Here is a 19,878-nt window from a genome sequence, read left to right as displayed (position 1 = left end):
TTTATAAAGACATCAGTCATATTCAACCAGTGCCCACCCTGATGACCACATTTGAACTTGATTATCTTTGTAAAGACCTCATTTCCAAATAAGGTCACATTCTGAGGTACTGAGGGGTGTAGAGGGTGACTAGGACTTCAACACGCCCTTCTTGAGGGGGCACAATTCGATCCATAACATTGATCATTTAGGGGATTTTTTGATAGACTGAGAATTCCAGAGGGCAAAGTGGAAGGATCTTGGAAGTGGTAAGAATGGGGAGCTGGCTACAGGGAGGAGGATGTGCAGAGCACTGTTATCAGAGTCCCAGGAAAAGGAGTGTTCTAAACACCTGGAAGTCCTCCTAGTCCTGACAGACAAGAACAAAGGGCACAAAAGGACTAGTCCAATATGCCCCCCCAACTCAGACATATGTCTAGAGAGACTGTTCAAAAAGACAAGGCACAAATAAAAATAAAAAAGATGTAACTAGTGATATAAAAACTAACTAAGATGAGATTATCACTAACAACTGTACACCAGCATATTTGAAAATATGGATAAGATGAACAATTTCCTAGAAAAATAACATGAAAACTTTCTTCAGGACATAAAAAGCTTTAAAAAATTATCCTAGAAATTCTCCCCTAAAGAACACTTTCACAGGTGAGTTCTACCAGATTTATAGTGGCAGCTTTTACACGCACTCAACAGAACAGAAACAGAGGGAATACTTTATAATTCATTTTATGAGACTTATGTAATTTTGAAATCAAAACTAGGTATAAACAAAACTAAAAAACAGCTCATTTCAGCCATAAATATAGGTGCAAAAATCCTAAATTAAGTATTAACAAGCCAAATCCAAGAGTATAATGACAAACAATGATCTAGCTGAGTATTTCCCAGGAACACAAGGACAGAGTCCAGAATCTAGAAATAGAACATCACATTCAGAACTTGATGGGCACTGGATTTAGAAGAGAATGGCATTATAAAGAGGTGAGAAATAATGCCTTTTCAGTGGTATTGGGTGAGCTGCATATTCACACAGGGGTAACTGCAACTGGCCTCCTGTCATACCACATGGAAATGGAAGGGGAAAAATCAACTCCAGAGAGGCTACAAACCTAGATGTAATATGCAAAGTACTAAATCTTTTGAAAAGACTGTAAGAATATCTTTCTACCCTCAGAGTAGGGAAAGACTAACGCTAAATACAAAGGCTGGTCAATCTGATCATATCCAGACCAAGAACTTCTGTTCAAGAACAAAGCTACCAAAAGGAGAATGGAAAGGCAGGTCACAGAGTAGAAGAAAGTATTTGTGAAGTACACATACAGTCAAATGCCAGGATCCAGAGTATATGGAAGACTATAACAAAAGACAGAAAACAGAGAACTGAATGAAAACAAAGGTGCTGCCTTCAAGACTTGGGAGACTTACAGATAAATATGCAGCCATGCATCTATTAGAAAACACACACCAGAACCAAGGAGGAGGCATCCAAGTAAAGAAGGTGGAAAACAGAAGAAGCAATCAAGACAAGAATTAAAAATAAAACAGAAGACACACCAGAGAGAAAAAAACAAAACCAAAGTTTGGTTTCTTATAAGACACTAGATACAGACAAACCTCTGAAATAGGTCACAGAAGAAGGAAAAGACATGCAATATACAGAGTGAAAGAAAACGAGTAATCACAAACACATAGAGATCAGTTAAAAAAAAAAAAATCAGAAAAAATCCCCAAACTGGCTAAGGTATATAAACTGTGAATATTCCTATGTCCATTAAATAAATTACACATGCAAACATTTACTCATTAAAAAAAATTAAAATCACCAAACCCAGGCCAAATTCCAAGTGAGTTTTACAAAAGTTTGAAGGAATAATTAAGTCTCATCTCATAAAAAAAATTTCACCGATGAGGAGAAAACTAGCCAGCTCACTATAAGCTGATAAAACCTTAATGCTATTTTTTTTTTATTTATTTATTTTTTTTTTAAGAAGGCCCGGAGTACAAGAAGAGAAAACTGAGGACCAGTCTCATCCAGGAATAGAGGTTTGGAAGCATTCTCCAATCAGTAAAAAGACTAAAGATTCAAGTTCTCAGTGTTTCTAAACAACACTACAGTGAAAGCCAGGGCTTATCCCACACTAAGGGAAGAAAATGAAATGTAAAGATTACATAGATGAAGCAAATCTATCATTATTTAAAGATATTAACTAGGAAATCTGAGATTCTACAAATTATGAGAACTAATAAATTCAGCAAGGTCCTGCAAGGGGAAAAAGAAGAAAGAAAAAAAAGCACGACACAAGAGTAAGAAAAAAATATATGTAACATTCCCAACTGATTTTCCTCCTATCCAGAAAGATCATCCACTCCCACAAGAAGACGTCTCAGCTACTCATTGGGAGGCAACCAAAAAGTGCAGTGGAAAGAAGTGGAGGTCAGACTTCAACTCCAAAGCTTCAGATCCCAGCTCTGCTCTTTGCTGAGTGACACCGGGGCTCTGTCTACAAAGCCAATGATGGGTTTGTTTTTAATTTTAGAATTAAATATTTCACGTATCCAAACTCTAGGCATACATTAGACCAAAGATTCTCAAAGTGTGGTCACAGAATCCTGGGGAACCTGAGACTCTTTCGGGTGTTCAGGAGGTCAAACCTATTCTCAGAATACTGAAACATTATTTGCCCTTTCACTCTATTGACATTTGCAGTGATAGTACAAAACCGATGGTGTTAAAACTGCAGGTGCCTTGGCACAAACCAAGGCAGTGTACTAGAAATACTGGCAGTTACTGTATAAAAGTTATTATTAATTTTATTAAATATTGGCCCTTGGGTAGGTATAAAGTATTTCTGCTGCACACCTAAGTATAATGGTTATCTCAAGGAAAAGTTTTAATAAAACTATGATCTGTGAGCAGATCTAACAATTCCTCTCAGAGTATTATTTTTACTTGAAAGAAAAACTGATAAACTCTGATTATTCAGACCTGGGTATCTGACAGAAACTTCCTCAAAAATGAATAAAGTGAGCCTATCATTTCCAGGAAAACCGTGCTAGCATTTGTCGCCAGTGATAAAACCTGAACGCTCCACCGTATGCCTTCCCTGATGGAGATATTAAGGAATGTAATTTTTTGCTCCTGCATAGAATAGTGTCAACATTAAGAAAATCTGCATAGCTCAAGAAGCCATTATTTTGCAAATGACCAACACATGCATGTTTCAAAATTATGCAGGATAAGCAATCCAGTCAAAGTTCAAAAGAGACAAGTTGATTCTAATGTAACAGTACAAAAAGTACATTGATAACAGTATCCAATTCCACACTGCAACTTTAAGAAACTACACTGGTCAAGAGCTGGCATTTTGGAAAAATACGCAAAATGATCTGAAAGGGCTATTAAAATAATCATCCTTTTTTCAATGACATATTTATGTGAGACTGGATTTCTTTCACATGTCAACCAAAACAGTATATTCCTATAGCAGGTGGGAGAATCTTTTGCTTTTCTAAGCCAGATATTAAAGAGGTTTGCAAAAACTGTAAGGCAATGCCACTCTTCTAAGTGCTTTGTTTTGGAAAAAAATTAAGAAAGTACATTTATGGTAATATTTAATGGTTTGTCATTGCTATTTCGAATAAACTAATAAACCGAAATTCCTTGATTATGTGGCAACTCAAAACATACAGCATACTATTTATACTATTTTATTCAGACAGACTGAGACAAAGCAGTTCATAAATGAAATGTACCAACAGTGGTCCTACTCAAAGTCATTCTGCTAAATGACAGAGATCCTTTAAAAACTAAATGGTATTCCTAGGTATATTCTATCTACGCTTCCAATTTTTTTTTTACGTGTTTAAAAACAACAGTTCTGACCACAACATATCAGAAGTGTCAGGGGGAGGGTATAGCTCAAGTGGTAGAGAGCATGCTTAGCATGCACTAGGTCCTGGGTTCAATTTCCAGTACTTCCTCTAAAAAGAAAGAAAGAAAGAAACCTAATTACTTCCTCTAGCAAAAAATAAATAAACAAAAATTTAAAAAAAGAGCAAGTGTCAGAGTCATAAAAGAGAAGGAAAGACTACACCTGAATTAACACAACACTGTAAATCAACTATACTTCAATAAAAAACATTTTTAATTTAAAAAAGAGAGAAGGAAAGACTAAGGAATTGTCATTGAAGGAGGCAAACATAAAATTACACATAAAACATAAGACAGCTTGTAAACATAAAATTATTTAAAAATGAAAAGTTTTGTAAGCAAAAAAGTTCAACTGCCAATACATAAATAAATGACTAAAAATTAGTTGTCATAGTTCATAACAAGACAATTTCACAATCTCCCCCAAACTTAGAAAGTTTAAACAAAAAGTCTCTACTCCCAAGGTTCAACACAACACAGTTTCCCGTTTATCTACGAGGTATGTCCCAAAGCAAGCAAAATATTACAGAGCTTCCTTCATAGTCATAGAAACTACAGCTAAAAAAAGATGAGGAATCAGATGTTATTTCCACCAAAAGCAAATGTTTAAGTTGTCCTGTCAAACTGACAAGTGTCACTGTCATGAAACATATCAAGTTTATGAGACCATATCAATAAACTACCAAGTTTCAAACAGTGCTGACGGAAGGATATAAACTGCACTGAATCTTACGCTTAGTGCAGGGAGGGGATACCCTAGTTTTAAGAACTGAACACAATAAAATCTATGGACAAAGAATAGAATGTACATAAATTAGCTGAGTGAGTTCTTAGTTGTAAAATTACTTTTTGAATATAAGGTTTTAATACTCAGCAAATGTTTTTCCAAGGCAATCAAAGTATATTATTAGAATCTATCCTTTAGAGCAGGGGTCAACAAAGGCCAAAGGTCAAATCCAGCTGGCCTGTTTTTGTACAATCATGATCTAAGAATGGTTTTTACATTTTTTAAAGGGCTGTACACAGCGACAGAGACCCCTGGTCTACAAAGCCTTAAATATTTACTATCTGGCCTTTTAGAGAAAAGATTTGTCAATACCAGCTTTAAAGCAATAAATTTAATTTGTTTGATTAATTTAGTGAATTTAATTATTCATAATTTAGGTATTAATTATAGTGTCCAATGTGGACACTATAGTCTGAAATCAGTATCTTTTTATCAGTAATTTACTAAATTCTTTCTTGTACTTCAGCCAAGATTAAATTCAGAAAACAATTTTAAAATGTGAAATGAGAAATTTTATAGAAATTACTGCCAATTCAGGAAGCAGTCTCAGGTATCATCATAATACATTTTTAAAATTTCTCTCATCCTGAGAATGTTATATATTTCCAAGAAATGTCACCTACTCAAGGACATTCTGTCTTAGCATGAGACCCAAAGAAAATCATCAGCTATTAAACTACATAATAAACCATATCCTTAGTAATTTTTTACTAACTAAACACTGGTCAAAGTTGAGATTTTCCCATTATCTCAAAGGGTCTATAAACTGACATTTTAACCTTTCAATCAATATAGGAAATTTGTCTTCATCCCAAAGCAGTTTTGATTTAGCAATTTGTAAACTAAGGATCCACTTCCCACTTTAGAATATGTAAAGTACACCTTGTTTCAAAACAGATTTATACCACAGCAAAGTTTAACAGGGTTCAGACCAATGCCCTTTGTAAGGTAATAACATCAAAAAAAAAGCTTTCATGTGTAAAGAATTCACATTACTCCTTTTATTTTTCAAATTACTCCTTATATCCTGAAAATTAATTTACTATAGATTATACATTTCATGTGAACAGTAAAGTGGAAAGAAAATTACCAGGTGGCCCAAAAGACCCTCTTAGAGCAGTTTTAATGAGTTTTACTTTTTAAAGTCATTTGGTTATCTGCTCCTTACTTCACAAAACAGAAATGACCCAGATTTCCAGTTACAATAGGTTTTGGCCTTCACTCACTGAGAGGAAACTCAGCCCTCGTTCGGAATGGTACAACCATGAACCATCACTTTAACATCTAAGAGCTTCGATTTACTCACTTATAAGAAAAGGATTGGTCTACTAGTTTTCTAAGGTCTCTCCATTCATCTCCAGAACCCTGATACTGTAACTAAGACTGTAAAAAACATTTACGACCTGCTTCATTTCAGATAAAATCTGCAGCAGCCTATGCTTCACATACAAATGTGGTACAACAGTACACACAGAAGAACACACACAATGAGAACCAGAGCACAGGAAAAAAGGGAAGAAGCAAGGATATTATCAGAAATTAGCCTCATCATACCCCAATACCATCAACCTACATTGTTTAATGCAAATATATTTATAAATTAAGTCAGACCATTGCGAGAAACCCTGTCTTTCTTACATGCTGTCTTCCCCCAAAGCTGAGGAAACCAGTTCCTAAAAGAAGTCTTTAAAAATACCTCTTGGTTTAAACCATTCAAAAAACAAATATAGTAGACATTATTCACTTTTAAAGAAAAATGGAAAGCTGCCTCCAAAGCAAAATGTTTATCAAGTCACTTTTCCAGTAATTTCAAATTGAGCACCTCCAGTTTACTTCTTGAACTTGATGGAACAAATGAGAGAGAAAGACAAGCATCCACAGTCTTACTTCCCTGGAGCTAGAGTTTACTGGATCCAGAGGAGAGGCTGACTGCCCTGGGAGAGAAAAGCCGCCGGGCACTCCCAGCTCCAGGGTGGGGCGTGGGAACCCCAAGGGCCATCAAAGCAGGCCTGCAACAGCCTCAAGCCTCCTACAGACCTCGAGATCAAGTCAATTTTGGAATTTCCTAAACTTGAACTTAACTTAAAGACCTTGAATTTGCAAGAGGCAAGTACTCTCATCAGCTTTCCTTTGTCTTTGAGGTGCAATTAAATATGAAAAAAGTAAGCAAGCTCTTTAAAAATGGTATTTGCCTTCAAAGATACTTGAAAATGTAGATTAAATGGCACATACCATGTAACCAATAACTAAAAACAATCAATGGAAGAAGTCTCCCCCTGGAAAGTGTTGTAAGAAACAGAATTAAAAAGACATCAGGTATTACTTTAAGAACAAGGCAACAAAAAGGTTTAGTATCAAGATTTCATTTCCTTTTCATGGAATAAACCATAAACAGAAGTTCATTAGTTGGCTGAATCACTAAAACAAATAGAACTCTAGGGGAAAGAAATGTAAAAGTTCAAAATAACCCTCAAAGTAAAGCTCTCAGCAGAAAACTTTCATTCTAGGATAACTGAAAAGACATACTGAAATTGCGTCTTCAGGCCCTGAACTGCAAATCCAGGGTCTCAAGGAGCAACAAAGCACGCGAGGCCCGTGCTTTCACTAGGGAATCGGTGCCTCTAGCACTGCTGACCCAGGTGACCCTATGACTTTCAGTAGCTCAATTTCCTCAACAACTGAGACAGTTGTTCTAGAAAATAAGCCACCTCACGCAGAGCCCTCAAGTTGCACAACTGCAGAGAGAGGAAGTGCCAGGTGCAGGAAGACCAGTACAGACCCAATCAGGGTCAGCGACTGGTGACCTAAGGCTTTCCTCGGTGCACTTCCACACCCCGAGAAACACTTCCACCTTCCTGAGAGTTCTTTAAAGCGCAGGATTTCTAAGATTTAAAAGCCGAATTATTTCAGGGGGCAGCCCTATCATCAGAGGCCTACTTTGACCCAGAAGGCTTTCTTCTTCAGGACTCTCATGCTCTCTGTCCCACCCTACCCTCTCCAGAGCGGCAGTGAGATGTAGGAAAGCTACTGGGAAACTGGACGGCATTTCAAAGACATAAGGCATTAAAGAACATGTACATTCGGGAAAATCTCACTTAACTCGCATTAATGAAATATTGCCAAACCATTCAATTTTACACTTTCATCGGGTGAACCTATAGTACGCAAGCTATATTTCCCTAAAGCTGCTAAAAAATAAAAATGCAGAGCTACCAAACTGATATGGAGTTCAAAAAAAAAAAAAAAAAAAACCAAGTGTAAAAGCGAGACTAAGCTCAGGTCGGTTTCAACCTCTCAAAATTAAACAAAATGAATGGCTGCTTGTACAGACAGCAGATACTAAACAAACTCTTGTTTGTGGGGGAATCACTGCATCTTAAAGCATTCTTCAAAAGGAAACCGCCTAAGAGGGCAGTCCCCCAAATGAAAAATTTCACTTAGAGACAATCAAAAACCTAATTAAGTTAACGTGCGTTTCTCCCTTGCGGCTACTTTCGCTTATGGTAGAATTACTACTTAAATATCAAGCGATTAAAATTTGCAACAAGCAAAGGCTACAATGTAGAACAGAGTAGTAAATGATACCAAAACCTTAGAGAGTGTTTTCAACAGAAGTCCTACCATTTCGTACACTGTATTCCAGCTCTAAGTGGCTTGTGAATTACCTGAAAGAAAGCAAGCTCCTTCCCCCAACTCAAGGCATCCTAACAGCAGAGCGCATTTTACAGTAAAAATGCAGCCCTCCGAAGCGGTCCCCCAGCCGAAGCCCGCGGGGACGCCCTCCCTCGCCCGCTGCCGCGGTGGGCAAAGGCCCGCAGGGCTCCATGGCGCCGGGCAAAGGCCCAGGGTCGTGCAGGCCTTCCCCAAGGAGACAGAGGCTTCCGCCCGCCCGCCCGGCGCCCGTACCTCATGCTGTAGGCGCCGGCGCCCAGCTCCTGCCCAATGCCCGAGAGGCTGGCGTCGAAGTCGTGCACCAGCCCGGACTCAATCACCTCGTCCATCTTGAGCACCCAGGCCATCTTCCGGCCTCGCCGCCGCCCGGCGCGTAGAGCGGCCTCCGCGAGCGGGGCGAAGGGGCCGGAGCTCCGCGGGCGCTTCCTGGGGGAGGGCGCGGGTGAAGCCTCCGGCGGCGCGGCGAGTGGTCACCAGCGGCGGCCCGGGTTAAGGCCGGAACGAGAGCAGCCGGGGCCCCGCGGGCAGGACGCGGCGAGCCCGGCAAGCAGCTGCAGCGGGAGCGGCCGGGCTGCCGGCAGCGCCTCCCTCCCGCGGGCGCCGGCCCCGCGCCTCATGCCGCCGCCGCCGCCGCCGCCGCCCACCCCACGCGCCGCTAGCGCTGCCGCCGCCGCCGGCCGCCCCGCCCCGAGGCCCCCGGCCACATCCTCCCCGGGACCGCGCGGGGCGGGAGCCTGGCCCGCCCGTCACCCGACCCCCAGCCTCGACCCCCGGACCTCGGCCCGCCCGCCCCGGCTCTAGACCCTCGCCGCCCCGGCCAACCCCGCCGACGCCGCTCCGCCGGCCCGGACGCTGGCTTCAATAAGGTTCCGGCTCGAGCTCGCTGGCCGCTTCCGCCTCCTCCGGCCCCGCCCCGGCCGCGGCCCCGCCCCCGCGCTCGCCCTGGGCCCAGGCCCGTCCCGCCCCGCGCCGCCCCGCGCCGCGCTTCACGGCAGTCCCAGCCGGAGCGGCCGGGCGGTCTCCCCGCACCCCAGCCCAGGAAGAGGCGGTGCCAAAAGGGCCTTCCGTTTCCGCCCATCCAGAAAGGCGGGCTGATTGACAGGCTAACTGAACAATAATAGCAAGTGCCTTGTGGAGGGTCCCTTGAGTCTCTGTGCCCCTGTACTAAATAACCAATCATAATCTTCTTCCTCTTGGGCGGGCTCGAGGACCGAATTCACTGCCAAAAGAAAGAGTTCATTGGACTGCACCTGAGGAAGCCGCCCTAAACACCAGTTCTGGACGTGCTTCGATCCCGTGTGGTCTTTCTGGGTAGTTTCTGGATTTTGCCCACACTTGAGGTGGGGAGATTGGTTGTGAGTCTTAGCCAATAAGCTCACACCCTGTCTGGAGGCTGAAAGGCCCATTGGGCAGAAAGTCTTGATTGACGTGAGTGCAAGCCAATCAACGCTCCCGGGAAAAGGCTCCGTAAAGTTCCCTCAACTGCAAATCACTGTGAGTAGTATGGCGAGCTTGAGTTAAGGGAAGAGTTCAGTCGCAGGAACAGACAGCAGTTGTTATTGCTGTTGTTACTGTTCGTGGTTCTGGAGTTCACTGGGCTTAGGTGACTGTCACCCAGGGTCTCTTCTATGGGTGCAGTCATATTGCTGGGGCTAAAGTCGGATCAGGGCCTAACATACTCATAATTATTGCCTGATGCTGGCTGTGGACTAGGCCCCAGTTGGAGCGCCCACACGTGGCCTTCCCGTGTGGCCTTGACCTCCTCACAGCGCGGCAGCTGGGTTCCAAAAGCAAGTGTCCCAAAAGTCAAGAAGTAGAAGTTGCTAGTTTTTTAGGACAACGGTTGTTTATGCTGGATCAATCTTCCCTCAGGCTCCTGACCTCCTAGAATCCTGCTAAGTCAGTTTAGGAACCCTGTGCCTCCATATCTCATCTGGTTCCTTAACCTCCACCATGGCATAGGTGATTCCTGATCACATACACTTGCCTGCCTTCAGCAAGAATCCTGTTAGGTGGGTTCTACCAGAAACCCCCTTACCCTTGATGTTTCCTCTTAGTAACTTTCAATCCACTGACCCTACCCAGCTCCTTGGCTCTAAATCCCCACTTACCCATGCTGTATTTGAAGTTGAGCCCAGTGTCCCCCACTGCAAAATCCCATTGCCATGGTCCCTATATCTATAGTCTGCCTTACCATCTTCAACAACTCTCCTTTTTTTTTTTTTTAACTGGAATCAAACTGATACAGAAGCTTTACTCTGCACTATATTCTGTTAGTCAAGCAGCCACAGAATCAGACTGATGGGAGGAGAGTTGAATAATTTGGGGCCATGTTTTAAAACTTCCCAAATCCACCCTCTGGCCACAAATGTTTTACATTCTTTCCACACGCAGCACACACTCCTTTCTCCCCAGATCCCTGCAAAATTCTCCTTCTATTACAGCATTAAGGTCCAGAATCTTGTGAGGTCCTGGAGCAGATGAGGCTCTTGGATGCAGTTCCTTGGGTGTTACTCAAGTGTTTCCTTTCCATGTGAAGATCTGTGAATTCAAAAGACAAGTGGTCTGCACCAAGCACTACCACATACATCACATGCAATGATGAGGGAGGCACAGAAAACTGGGCCTTTATAGGCATTTCCCTTCAGAGAGGAGAGAAGTGGAAGGCACGCAGCAGACACTAGTCCATAGAAATTCTGAAATCTAATAGGTATATATTGCCGGTTCCTTGATTAGGACTCTGTCGACTTTCTGGGAGTACTCAGGGGCCCTTCCCTCCACCCACCGGACTCTTGGCTCCACTCTCTTGAGTTATCCTTCCAGTTCCATAAAAAAGTAGCCCATGTTTACAGCTAAATTGTTTTCTCAGCTGCTTCCTGTCTGTAGTTGTGCAGGGGTCCAAAGACCTCTCTTCACATTGTACTGTCACTGTCCCTTTCAGTCCAAGCTAATACAATTCATTTTTAAACTTTGTGTGTTTATTGTGAATCAATTTATAATCTACTCCAATAAATAAAAACTGCACCAACACATATGGTGGGGAAGGAGGGGCAGCTGAGCTGTATTGTTCTGGTTCAAGGTTTCTCTTAAGGTTACAGTCACAATATCAGCTGGGGCTGCAGTTGGGAAGGCTTCACTAGGGCAGGAGGATCCACTTCCAAGCTCGCCTGCATGACCATTGGCCAGAAGCGTCAGTGCTTTGACATTTTGGACCACAAGAAGACACTGCTTGAGTGTCTTCAAAACTTGGCCTTGGCACCTCCCAGAGTAGGTAAAGCAAGAGAGGAAAGAGATGGCAGTGCCTGTTATGATGTGGTCTCCAGGAGTCACACACCATCCCTTTCATTTTATTTCTGTTCCATAGAAGCAAGTCATTCAGTCCAGCCTTTGATCAAAAAGAATTAGTCTGCATTTTTTGAAGGAATGAATATCAGAGAACTTGTGGACATATTTTTAAACCAGAACAGCTACATTCATCATTATCACTTAATAGGTTTTGAAGGCACTAAAACAGCATGATTAGATCATAAAATGGAAAGAAGGAGGTTAAAATTATCACCATTTATTGACTGTATGCCTGGAAATCTCATGAGAAACAACTAAAAATTTAATAACATTGCAACACCATGAATAAGTATTCATAAATCAATAGCATTATATAAACAAACAGGTTTGAAAAAATAATGAAAAGATCAATTTATAATAGGATTTTAAAAGATAAAATATCTAGGAACTAATCCAATAAGAAGTGTAAAGAACTATGGGAGCAAAAGTTTTAAGTTCTCAAAACGACCACAAAAATACATTGAAAATAATAAATACTACATCCAATATTACAATGGAAGATCTCCTTAAGCTAACAAATAAATTTAATATCATCCCAGTAAAAATACTAATTGAATTTTTTTTAACTGGACAAACCAATTCTAAGATTAATATGGAAAAGTAAATGAGCAAAAATAATCCAAAAAATTAGAAAAAGTCAAAAAATATTGACACCATAAAACCTAAATATATGAAAGAGTGTGTGTTGGTGAATGAATAAAACAGCAAGGGAAGAGGATAAAAAATCTGGAAAATCTAGATCGATATACATATGGAAATTTATTATGCAATAAAAACTGACCTCTCAAATCAGTGGAGCGTATTCAATAAATAGTTTGCGAATCAATTTTAACTGTCTGTAAAAGATACCAAAATTAATTCTAAGCATCTTGAAGTCTGGTTTTTTTTTTTTCCAGCAAAGTGTTTAAAAGGATAAAAAGCAAAATTATAAAACACTAGAAGAAAATATGGGACAATAATTTTACATACTCAGGGAGCAAAACACTTTTAAAATTATGACACAAAATCTAGAAATCTTAAGAGACTGATGACACAAAAATTTTACTTTCTTCATAGCAAATACCACCATAAGAAAAATCAAAAGAGAATAAAAAAAAAAACCTATTTAGAACTTGGGTGATGGACAAAAGCTTTATTCCCCTAATATATAAAGAGTTCCCTACAAAAAGATGAAACAAAGTACAGTGAAATAAAAATTTACTTTCTTCATAGTAAATGGTACCATAAGCAAAATCAAAAGAGCACAGAAAAAAAACCCAAACCTATTTAGAACTTAGATCATGGACAAAACTTTTATTTCCCTAGTATATAAAAATAAAGAGTTCCTGTAAGTAGATTAAACAAGTAGTGTGAAAATGGCATTTGTATACTGTCACTCCAAAGAATATACAAACTGAAGTACATCTTTGAGATACACCCACACAGAAACTTTCATTGAAAAGAACAACTGAGTTAAGGGGCTGCCTCTTGCAGAATGACCTTAAAACCTCACCACTAGAATTTTATTTTGCCAATAAAGGTGAAGATTAACCACAACTGAAGAACACTATTTGCTATTTTGCAAAGTTGTGAATGAAGCTGCTACAGCTCTCAACAGAAAAGCGCTATGGCCATGGTCAATGATCCCAGACGTAGCACTGTCTCTCCATTAGATGTGACCCTGGGGATCAGCCAAGGAACAGCTGCTCTTCTTACAGACCCTCATCCAATCAGGGCTTAGAAACAGCTAATGAATAGGAAGAATGAGGTCCTGATAGAGAAAATCAGGCCTTTAAGAAACATTCACATTTGAGCCCTGGATTCAATAGTGCACAGCAATTAATTTTTCCTTAAGAAAAATCAATGAAAAATGGCATGATTTTCAATGCTAATGAGTTAGCAGACACTTTCTGAGTGATGGTCTGTGGGCTGCTTCACTGTTGCAAAACATGCATCCTTTCAGATTCTCTGGTAAGAGGTTCATGGATGCTACTGTCTGAATGTTTGTTTTCCCTCAAAATTCATATGTTGAAAACTAACCCTCAAGGTGATGATAGTAGGAGGTGGGGCCTTTGGGAGGGTGATTAGGTAATGATAGCAGGGCTTTGAATGGGTTAAGTACTCTCATTAAAGAGAGACCCCCACAGAGCTCCCTAGGCTTCTGCCATGTGAGGATACAATGAGAAGTCTGCAACCAGGAGAGGGCCCTCACCTGTCTGGGCTCTCCCCCTCCCCCCATTTCAGGTTTCCAGCGTCTGGAATTGTGAAAGATGAATTCTGTGGTTTATAAGCCACCCAGGCTGTGGTATGTTGTTAGAGCAGCCTGAAGAGATGAAGACAATGGGGTGTTTGGTACATCTTTGGGACAGGTGGAGGTTATGGAAAAGCCAACGCTCAGTACCCAGTGAGCCAGAGTCTTGCTGTGTAACCAGCCATTTCAGAATTTAGGGACTTAAAATAAGCACCATTTACTTAGCTCAAGCTTCTATGGGTCAAATTTAGCTGGGCTCAGTTAGACAACTCTTGTGAGCTTAGCGAGGGTTCCTCATGCACCTGCAATCAGTCGTGGCGTGGCCTTGCTAACCTTGGCTGGCCCTCTCCTACGTCCAGGGTTTGGCTGGGACTGTGGGGCATAGCCCCCATCCTCTGGCAAACCAGCTCTGCCTTATGCTCCTGGTGGTTGAATGAGTTCGAAGAGAGAACAGGGCAGTGTGAGGCCTCGGCCTAGAACTTGAGCACCATCATTCTGCTCAAATCTCTTGGCCAACGTGAGTCATAAGACCAGCCGAGATCCAGGGGATGCAGAAACAGCCTTTTGACAGGAGGAGATGCAAAATCGCAGAAATCACCTGGATATAAATGCTGACAAGGAGCAAAGATGATTTTTGTCTGCTGGCTCTAAAAAATGCTTCACCATGATAAAATGCACATTTCCCCCCCTGATTCTCTTTTTGTTAAGGGAAATAGCAGAGGGATTGTAAAATTGTGGCCATTTTTGTGGAAAAAAAAAATACTATAACTGGGTAGGTAGGAAAATGTTTGAAATACTTCAAGTCAACTGAATATAAAACTAGCAAAATTTTATAGTTAACAGCAGTTAATTGGAACAGTTAACAAATATGTTCATTCTGAGGTTAGTGGTTAATAATATCATTAGGTGGGACTTGATAAAATTCCCTTTGCCTTTAAAGTGGAAATGTTACCTTCCTGGCTCTGTATGTGCTTGGGGTGGGGGATGCCCTTCAACCAGATTCTGAGAACTGAAACTATGTGCGAAGGAATATGAACATCATGTAGACCACATAACCACAAGTAAGGACCAGGTACTCTTTTGAAAGTAAGACAGTAGTTAGACTCTGTAGCTAGATTGCCTGGATTTGAATTCTAGCTCTGCCAATTATTGGTGTGCGATCTAGGACTAGATACAGAATCTGTCTTTCCCTCAGATTTCCTCATCTGTAAAATGGCAAAAATAGTATGTCTCCCTCATGGAGTTGTTGTGAGGATTAAATAAGTAATACACTGGCTGAGAGTAAAACTCTACCTGGTTCCCAATAAGCATGATGTAAGTATTTGCTACTGTGTGTAATCTCTGAGGAGCTGTTAGTCTCTGACCTGGCCCACCAACAAGAATGAGCTGACCACTGTGCCCTGGATAAGTGGACACCTCAAGCACAGACATTGCTCATAGTGTCTTTGACCATGTTGTAAAACTCACAAAGGATGAAGTGTTATTTGACTGTATGTGACTGTGGACCGTCTACAGCTTACAGTCGTATCACTGAGACACCCCAGTCAACTGGCAGTTTCTTCAATATTTTACTTGTTGATGACTGAAAGTTTTACTCTGGAGAACTGTGGAACTGGTGATCCATATGCTTCCAAATTTCCTTTATCTTGAGGAGAACAGAACAGGGATTTTTCTTTTTTCTAGGCAAATTTAATACAAAATTGGGCTTCTCCAAAAAAGTTAATGGCCTTTCTTATTTTTTCTTGACTAGGTATTTAAAATTTTAAAAGACCTACAGAAAAGCTGAAAGAGGAGGGAAAATGTCACCTATATATTCTTAACTCATATACCTGACTATTATTAATGTTTTGTTATGTTTGTTTTTCCCTATCTAATATTTTAGGCATGGGCATCACTAGATGCAGCCCAGGGTTCTCAGGGCATGAATAAGGAAAAGCTGAAGGTATAGATCCTCTTTCTTTGTCTATTTACATTCATGCTCCAGATTACAAAAGCCTTAGACTCAAGGCTCTCATGATAGTAGGGTGATGATCCTGATGTAAGTGGCACTTAAGAAGTTCAAGTCTCCTACCTTGAAACAGGAAAGATGACCCTGGAAAATCGTTCATTACTTTAAAAAACAACACAATTCCATTCATCTCAACGTGGCTATTGTTAGATTTCTATAGCTGCTGTAACAAATTGCTACTAACTAGGTGGCATAAAATAACACAAATGTATTCCCTTAAGTTCTGGGGGCCAGAAGTGTAAAATCAATGTCACTGGGCTGAATTTAGCTCCCATTTCAGATGGTTCTTTATTGAAGCAAATCAATACTGCCCATAGTTGTACAGGCAGTTACTGACCTGCAAATGCCTCTTTCTGTTTCCCAATAACCAGAATACCAGAAGTAATTTGCTTTCATCCGGCAGGGATAACAGTACACGTCCACTTTTCTTAGAGGTACATCAACTCTTGGGGTCAATGTCCCTGTTTAGTTTGCAGGAACTGTGATCACTTCATCATTCAACAGGTCTATACTGATTCACAACAGTGACTAAGTTGTGATGGTAAAACAGCAAGCAGATGCCTTTTAGATGAACCTTTGGCAAAGCATGGTTGATACTGATAAACAGCAGGCTAAATTTGTAGTATTATTAGATTAAGCAGTGCTCAACTCTTTTCTTGTGGTACTTAACTTTAAAAATGGGCCTGCACAAGAGATTGTGATTCTGGAAGGCAATGTAGAAGCTGCAACTTCTCAAGTAATCCATGGCTAGCTCAGCCCATGGACAATTAGATTTTTCAAGCAAAGACAATTATTTTCAACTCAGGGTGTCAGAAGGAGTCATCTTGTGGGGGTATTTTCCACACATCTCACTGGACTGGAAGTTGATTTTTGGAATGATTCTTTTATGTAAGAAGGATTGCCGAACAGAATCTCAGTACTTAAGTGTCCTGGAACTGTGCACAGATAATTCCCAGATATGAAAGAAAAATCTCAGACAAGTTAGATTGTGAGCACTTGTCATAATCTTCTCTCACATTTGATAGCAAGGGAATCAGGAAAAAAAATAAACCCTGGCTTCTCAAATATTCTTAAAGGGAGATTCTCTTGGAATAAAGAATAATTTTATAGAGGGTTGGCAAGCTGTCACACTATTTTTAGTCACACTGTAGCCTTTTAATAAACTGGCAAGTTAAATCTGGGTCATAATGACCTAGGGCCATTTTCCAAAAATGTTGAATAACGTAGTTCTGTACTGTCTTGAATGTGGGGTATTTTTCCTTCTCTGTTCTTCCTTTTGGCCAAAATACTCTATTAGGCTGTCTTGGCCCCATGAAGATTGTCCTTATGGATCTTTTTGTGCTAGGATAATTAATTGCGATTGTTGATGCATCAATTTTGTTTGTTTTTGCTCTTGGTTTTAATTTTTACATTTTCATAGGATGGGGATATCAGACAAAGGCTAATGAAGAACAGTTATTAACACAGCTATATTTTAATATTTTTGCTTCTCATACCCTGATGAGACAGGTGATTCACCAGTGCCCTTGAGTGTGTGTGCATATAAAATCTTATACACATAACATATACATACAGTGTGTGTACATATGTTCACTCTAATCTCAGGCCACTTTTTATTTGTTTGTTTTGGAGGGGAGGTAATTAGGTTTATTTATTTGTTTATTTTTAATGGAGGTGCTGGGGATTGAACCCAGTGCCTCGTGCATGCTAAGCATGTGCTCTACCCTTGAGCTGTACCCTCCCCCCTCAGGCCACTGTTCTTTCCCCACAAAAGGGATGAGTGGGTATGTCACCTGAAGCTGTCCCCACAGGGAGGATTTTCTTTCCCTATTACCTTTCAAGGCTGCTCCTGAGTGAGCGCAGTATGCACCAGATACTAAGATGAAGCACCCACACACGAAGCCCAGGCGTGTCCCTGTTCCTACAGCCAGACGTATAGGACCTCCACGTGGCAGGTACTGGCCAGAAAGGGCCTGACAGCTGGAGGCTGTGGGCTAACCACCCGTCCTGCCACTGGTCAGCAAGTCCTTCCCCCTTCTTCCATCCTGGCTTCTTTCCTATTTAAAACAAGAACTGCAGTGAAACCTGGAACAGAGATATCAGGGAAGAAAGAGGAGAAGCAGAATCTACATGCTGACAAACTCTCTATTGTTCTGTTTCACTAGTGGATGTTTTGCTGGGTCTCTAAGCACTTTCCTTCAGTATGTGCTGGATGCTTTCTTTCACGAGTGGCATGGACCAATGAGACACTCAGAAGAAGCTGCCGTAGATAAAATGATAACTATGAAAGCAAATTGGGCTAGGACTCTGCAAGCAGTCAATGCATTTGGTAAAGTAAATAGAAATGTCTTCCAAATGAGAGGTAATGAAGGACTAAACCACCCTGTGTCTTTACTCACCCCTCTTCGTGGAGTGCTTGTCTCCTCTTCTTGAACATAATAACTTCACTGCATTTTTCAGGTTCCTGTGTAGTTTTGTGTGGCCATGTGACTGAGTTCTGACCAGTGGAATACTGGCAGGAGTGCAATGAGTTACTTCCAGTCTTGGCCATTTCAAAACTCTCATGAGAGTCTTTGCATTCTCTTGTTCAGGCTGACAGATTCTGGTTGCCCTTAACATCCAGACCTGATGGAAAGAACTCGTCACTGGAGATCTGGACTTTGGGGTGTATTGACCGGGACTTGGGGTTTTATCCCTTGCAGAAAGAGTGACTGCATTCTGTGGGCAGAATGAAGCTGTACACAGACACTGGGTGGCTGGAAAGGTGTATTGTAACAGATGAGCTATGTTACCAAACCAATTTCCTTTTGTCTAGGCACACAAAGTACAGTCCCGTCTCCCTTGCAAGGCTAGAGGTGGCCTTGTAATTATACCCATTCCAGCCAATGGAGCACAGGTGGAAATACCTCTGCATCTTCCATGCCCAGCTATTGAAATTCTCCCTCGTGACTGTCTATGCTCTTTCTTCCTTTACCATCTAGTCAGATGCAGAGTATTCCACGGAGGACTGTGAAACCTAGGGGATGGAGGAGGCGCTGGACCACGGGAGCTGGATCCCTGAATGTTCCCGTGAAGCACAGCCTGTGGCCAACCTGCATTACACGGTTCTATAAATGAAATAAATGCCTGTTTTCGAAAGCCACTGAAGTTCTGGAGATGTTTGCTAAAGCAGTTGACAGGTCTGTCCAACCACAGGTCTAGTGTCCTGTTGTGCTGTAACAAAATACTGGATGGATTAAAACAACACAAATGTATTATCTCACAGTTCTGGAGGTCAGAAATTCGAAATTAGTATCACTGGGCTAAAGTTAAAGTGTTGGCAGGGCTGCATTCCTTCTGGAGTGTCTTGGGAAGACTCCGATTCCTTGCCTGTTCCAGCTTCTGGAGGCTGCCTGCTTTCCTTGGTTCCTACCTCACTCTGACCTCTGGCCATCAGACCTCCTTGTTTTACTCTGACTCTCCGGCCTCCTTTCACTCATGATGATTATTTTGGGCCCACCTGGATAACCCAGGCTCCTCGCGCTCTCTCAAGATCCTCAAATTAGTCACATCTGCAAAGTTCCTTTTGCCACATTAGGTGACACATTCACAGGTTCCAGGGATTAGGACATGGACATCTTTGGGAGCCATTATTCCACTACTGATGAAATAAAATTATTTTAAGTCAGGACAAGAAAATTTTAAAACATGAAATTCTCTCTGGTAGTAACCTATTATGAAAAAGAATATGAAAAGTACTATATGTACGTATATGTATGACTGAAACTTTATAATGTACACCAGGAATTGATGCACCGTTATAAACTGACTATACTTCAATTAAAAAAAAAAAATCTCTCTCTGCCAGTTTGAGCCACTACACCCTCCCCTATGGTGTGTACTCTGTACCTGCATTAGACATTAAC

The 19,878-nt window shown here is 41.2% G+C and overlaps 1 protein-coding gene across 2 annotated transcripts in view; it reads right to left on the bottom strand.

Moving 5' to 3' along the window:
- UBP1 (upstream binding protein 1) overlaps nucleotides 1-9,316 on the bottom strand; it is a 43,590-nt gene extending 34,274 nt beyond the window's left edge. Inside the window, exon 1 of one of the 2 annotated variants that reach the window (XM_074345338.1) lies at nucleotides 8,625-9,316. In XM_074345338.1, the coding sequence (XP_074201439.1) occupies nucleotides 8,625-8,737 (113 nt within the window). In that variant the 5' untranslated portion in view covers nucleotides 8,738-9,316. The remainder of the gene's footprint in view (nucleotides 1-8,624) is intronic. The other variant, XM_074345339.1, reaches the window with a different exon arrangement.
- Nucleotides 9,317-19,878: the final 10,562 nt, after the last annotated feature.

The sequence above is a fragment of the Camelus bactrianus genome, chromosome 17, assembly GCF_048773025.1.
Source record: "Camelus bactrianus isolate YW-2024 breed Bactrian camel chromosome 17, ASM4877302v1, whole genome shotgun sequence".
Classification (NCBI taxonomy): domain Eukaryota; kingdom Metazoa; phylum Chordata; class Mammalia; order Artiodactyla; family Camelidae; genus Camelus; species Camelus bactrianus.
This window is presented reverse-complemented; position numbering and strand designations above follow the sequence as displayed.